At 34.2% G+C, this 4,788-nt stretch overlaps 1 protein-coding gene across 1 annotated transcript in view; it reads left to right on the top strand.

Moving 5' to 3' along the window:
• The window catches only part of CFAP47 (cilia and flagella associated protein 47), a 492,482-nt gene that overhangs the window by 454,813 nt on the left and 32,881 nt on the right, over positions 1-4,788 (top strand). Inside the window, 2 exon segments of the mRNA XM_077760783.1 lie at positions 406-558; positions 4,038-4,202. Of these exon segments, the coding sequence (XP_077616909.1) occupies positions 406-558; positions 4,038-4,202 (318 nt within the window).

Consider the following 4,788-nt stretch of genomic DNA (forward strand, 5'->3'; position numbering starts at 1 on the left):
TGCTGTTTTAATATTTTTGAAACTCAAATCTTTCTTTATAAATTATAAGTCTATAGGTTTGTAATATATTTGTTATATTATTTATGTTTTATGGTAAATACTAATTATTAATTTCCATCTGGCTATCTCTTGTTTCATAAATCTGAATTTAAAAAATTAAGGATGGTGAGGATTGTCTTTTGCATTTATTTTTTATTCATTCATTTATTTATTTACTTTTTAACAAAAACATAACTGAGCACCATTATATACCTGGTAATGCATTAGATATTACAAACACAAAGGCCTCCCTCTAAAGGCCTGTGCATGTTTAGTGTTGACAGGTAATTGATTTTCAACCTATATATATTTAATTAAATTAAAATGCATTTTAATCTTGATTTTCTTATATATGTGTCTAACATGTGAATTTGAATATGAAATTCAGTTTGAATCTGACGTTGTGAAGTCTGACTTGGAATCCTGCATAGCTTTGTATTTGATCAAAAAATCTCTTAATGTCAAGGCTGAAATGATCACATTGGTCTTCAATTTGATTTTTACACCAAAGAAACCATTGAGTTAAACATTTTTTCTTTAAATAGTATTTATATTCTTTGCATCTGTATATTATTACTCTTTTAAACAAAATGTTGATTTTTCTCTCCATTTTTATTTTTGGGTTGTATTACTTCTTTGATGCTGTTGAGGTAAATATTTTGATATTTAGCTAATATCAAATATTTGATATTTCGGTAGATGATCTCTAGCTATCAAACTATGAAAAGTATTCTGATGAGAAAAAGTAGTCCAAAGTGATTAGGAGTCTAAGAAATCTTTCAAAAAAGAAAGAAAAGTCGGAAGGAAGGAGTGGAGGGAGGGGGGAGGGAGGGAGAAAAAGGAAGAGACACCTGGGAGGCTCAGTTGGTTCAGCGTCCAACTTTGGCTCAGGTCATGAGCTCATGAATCATGAGTTCAAGCCCTGTGTCAGGCTCTGTGCTAACAGCTCAGACCCTGGAGCCTGCTTCGGATCCTGTGTCTCCTTCTCTCTCTCTTGCTCTCCTGCTTGCTCGCTCGCTCTTTCTCTCTCTCTCTCTCTTTCAAAAATAAATAAAGATTAAAAAAAAATCCTTCACAAATTGTGACCTCCCAAGGATCAGTAGGGTATAATATTAACAAAAGAGAACAGCGCACTTTGTAAAATATTTTTGAAAAGTACTGACTTGGTACTGTGCATTGGAAGCATGATGTTTCTTGATACTGCTTCTCAGAACCAGTTCGAATGATAAAATGCCTCCATTGTGTTCTACTTGTCAATTGCTGTCATTATGCTTTTGCCACCAAAACCATAACATTGCACAGCCTTTAGTAAGTTTTAAGAGGATCATATTGGAATCTGTGAGAATAGTGACCTTTGAATGTCTGTCTTCTGGGAAACCCCAGCCGGTGTCTTTATATTGACTTCTTAGGCAACTGGTACTTAGCACATGCAAATGCTGTATGACAGGTCACATCTGAAATAGAGGCTTCTTTGTGACTAATACAGAGATACCGATCAGAACCACGGTATACACAAAGCACAAAATTACCAAAGCACAGCTGGTAATGGAAAGACAATCGAAGTATTACCTGTGCTTTTAGTCATTTTTGTAGTTTAACTAGGTATTTGAAGTAGTGAGACATGTATTTAAAATGTCTTTGAATATGTAGTTCTTCTTGAAGATAAAAGATGCCAGGGTCATCTTCAAGAAACGATAATAAAACCAACCTGCAAGAAGATAGTATACTGTAAACATTTATTTTCTCTTTTATGTTGATAGTTTGCTATGATTATTGTTAGTATAGTTTTCCATAGTTAGCTTTGTATTATGTTGATTTAATGGTATGGAAATTACCAGCAACAACCAAGAGGGGACAGTGTTACCATTAGTGAACAAGAGCACAACCAGTGTGGGGTGCGGGTACCTGGGTGGCTCAGTTGGCTAAGTGGCCAACTCTTGATCTTGGCTCAGCTCATGATCTCACAGTTCATGGGATGGAGCTCTGCTTGGGATTCTGTCTCTCCCTTTTTCTCTGACTCTCCCCCTGTCTTTATCTCTCTTTACTCTCTCTCTCTAAATATAAATAAACTTAAAAAAAAAAAAAAAAAGGGAATGTGTGTGGCGCCTGGGTGGCTCAGTCAGTTAAACATCCGACTTCGGCTCAGGTAATAATCTCACTGTGTGAGTTGGAGCCCCGCATCAGGCTCTGTGCTGACAGCTCAGAGCTTGGAGCCTGCTTCAGATTCTATACCTCCCTCTCTTTCTGCCCCTCTCCCACTCACACTCTGTCTCTCTCTCTCTCTCTCAAAAATTAACATTAGAAAAATTATTTTTCAAGAGCACAACCAGTATGAATTTATACTCATTCAACATTTTGTGGACTTAGAGCTTCTTGGTGAATATTTGAAAAACTGATTTAAGACAACTTGTATGCATGATTCATAAATTTTTGTGAGCATTGTATGACATTCTGATGTAGTTTTATATGTTTTGTGCATATATGTGTGTATTCATTTACTTTTATCATTCCTTCTTCATTATTTATTTGGGACGATTCACTAGAAGATACAGTTAAGGGAGAAAAACCAAAATAAAATTATGAAAAAGATTAAGTTATGAAAAAGAACAAGAAAATAATTATACCGAAATCATGCTTTACCTAGATAAGTAAAATAAGTATTCTATTCAATTCTTTTCTTCCTGTTTGGCAAGGGGAAAAAAAAGAGAGAAGAAAAGAAAAGAAAACAAAATTTTCATGTTTTGGTAAAAAGAAAATATAGCATTATTTCACAGCAGTTAATACAATGTAGTGTTTCATATTCATCTTTTCACAGAGATAGTGTTGTATATAATAGAAATAATTGTCAGGGCCCTAAATGGTGGTTTTACAAAAACAAACAAAAGATTATTTCTACAGGTCTTGACCTTTTCTTTCAATAAGAATCAAGGGTCTAATACAAACACATGAGAGATCTTTAGTTACTATGGTCATGAGTCAGATGATTCTCAACACAGGTCCAAACATATTTTTAATAAATAGAGAAATGATTCCTATCATTTGTCTTAGGGTATCTTAAGAAATAATAATTATCTTAGTTCAACTTCCTCAGGAAACTCTTTACNGCTGTTCTTTCCGAGAGTTTTATTTAAAAGGATTGCAGTTTCTTTGTCCGACGACATATGATATTGCAGCTACACCATTACGTGTTTGCATCATTTCCAACCTAAGCCAGCAAACAAATAAGTAACCGTTCCTCAGTTTCACCCGCTGCTCCCTGTGTCCACTCTCCTTCATAGCCAAATGCTTGGAAAGGCTATCTCTAATCACTTCATTAACCCAGCTGACATTCAGTTGTACGTCATTATGTAAAGTGCTTGTGGTCTTTTCATTCAAATTAAAATTGCAGTTTAATTTATAAAAATCTTTAAGTCAATTTTATAAGTCTTCTAAGTGTCCACAGAAAATATAATTTTTCTATGTGAAATAAGAATTGAAAAAACTTTTCACAATGTTCCATTTTGAACAGAAAATTCCCATTTGGNCCCAAGCAGGCTCCATACTGAGGGGCTCAAACTCACAAACGTGAGATCATGACCTGAGCTGAAGTCATGCACTTACCTCACTGAGCACCCCAGGTGTCCTAGAAAACCTGTTCGTATAACACCTGGGGCTCTTTGCCATCCTCACCTTGGATTCTTAAGTATTATCATACTCTGTGCTGATTACAGAATATTTGAAGTCAATTATACATATTCTACTGGTTCTTAGTAAATAACTAGAGAGTAGATAAGCTGTGCTACAAAATAATTATGTCACAGGGAGATTGATAATATAACCAAAGACCCAAAAATTATTCCTAGAATGTAATAATAGTCACCTACATTTTTTAAAGAATTGTGGTTTTACCATAACCACAAGGTTTGCTTACATTTTCAACCTAGATATTGATCTATTATGTCGTATTCTCTTTTTGCTTGTTTTCCTATAGTATCCTTTATAATATCTTTTTTCTATTCAAGGACTCAAATTACACTGAAAATAGAGTGCATAACAGATGGGATCTGGAAGTTTCCCATAACATTGGTTGCTACTGAGCCTGATGTGGATGATGTCATTGATATTGAAGGGGTTGGTTTATTTAAGGAATCTATTGTCGACTTCAGGCTGACAAGTCAGACGAGGTAATATATCAAGCAAAAGTATGTAACTGGTTTTGTGAATACAATTTATGCTGACCTGGGAAACAAAATTTAAGATGGAAAGTTCTAGCATGTCATCTTTTGCTCTTTAAGCCAGAGAAGTATTGCTACTACGAATCAAAGCTGTATATATTTCATTATTTTTAGTTAAACATTGGAAAACAGAGTCTACAAAATGAAAACCAAAAAGCAAGACACAAAAGTAAACAGATATTGAAATTTAGGATCATTTTTATATTTGCTTTTCAAAGGAAGTTATTAATTTGTATTTATAGCCCACTNTAATTCCAGTATAGTTAACATACAGTTTTATGTTAGTTTCAGGTGTAAAATATAATGACTTAACAATTCTATACATTACTCAGTGCTAATCATAGTAAGTGTACTCTTAAACCCTTTTACCTGTTTCACCCATCCCCCTACCCTCTCCCGTCTGGTAACCATTAATTTGTTCTCTGTAGTTAAGAGTCTCTTCATTTGTCTCATTTTTTCCCCCTTTGTTCATTTATTTCTTAAATACCACATGTGAGTGAAATCATATAGTATTTGTCTTTCCCTCACTAACTTA

Source organism: Crocuta crocuta, unplaced genomic scaffold (genome assembly GCF_008692635.1).
Source record: "Crocuta crocuta isolate KB4526 unplaced genomic scaffold, BGI_CrCroc_1.0 scaffold696, whole genome shotgun sequence".
Lineage (NCBI taxonomy): Eukaryota > Metazoa > Chordata > Mammalia > Carnivora > Hyaenidae > Crocuta > Crocuta crocuta.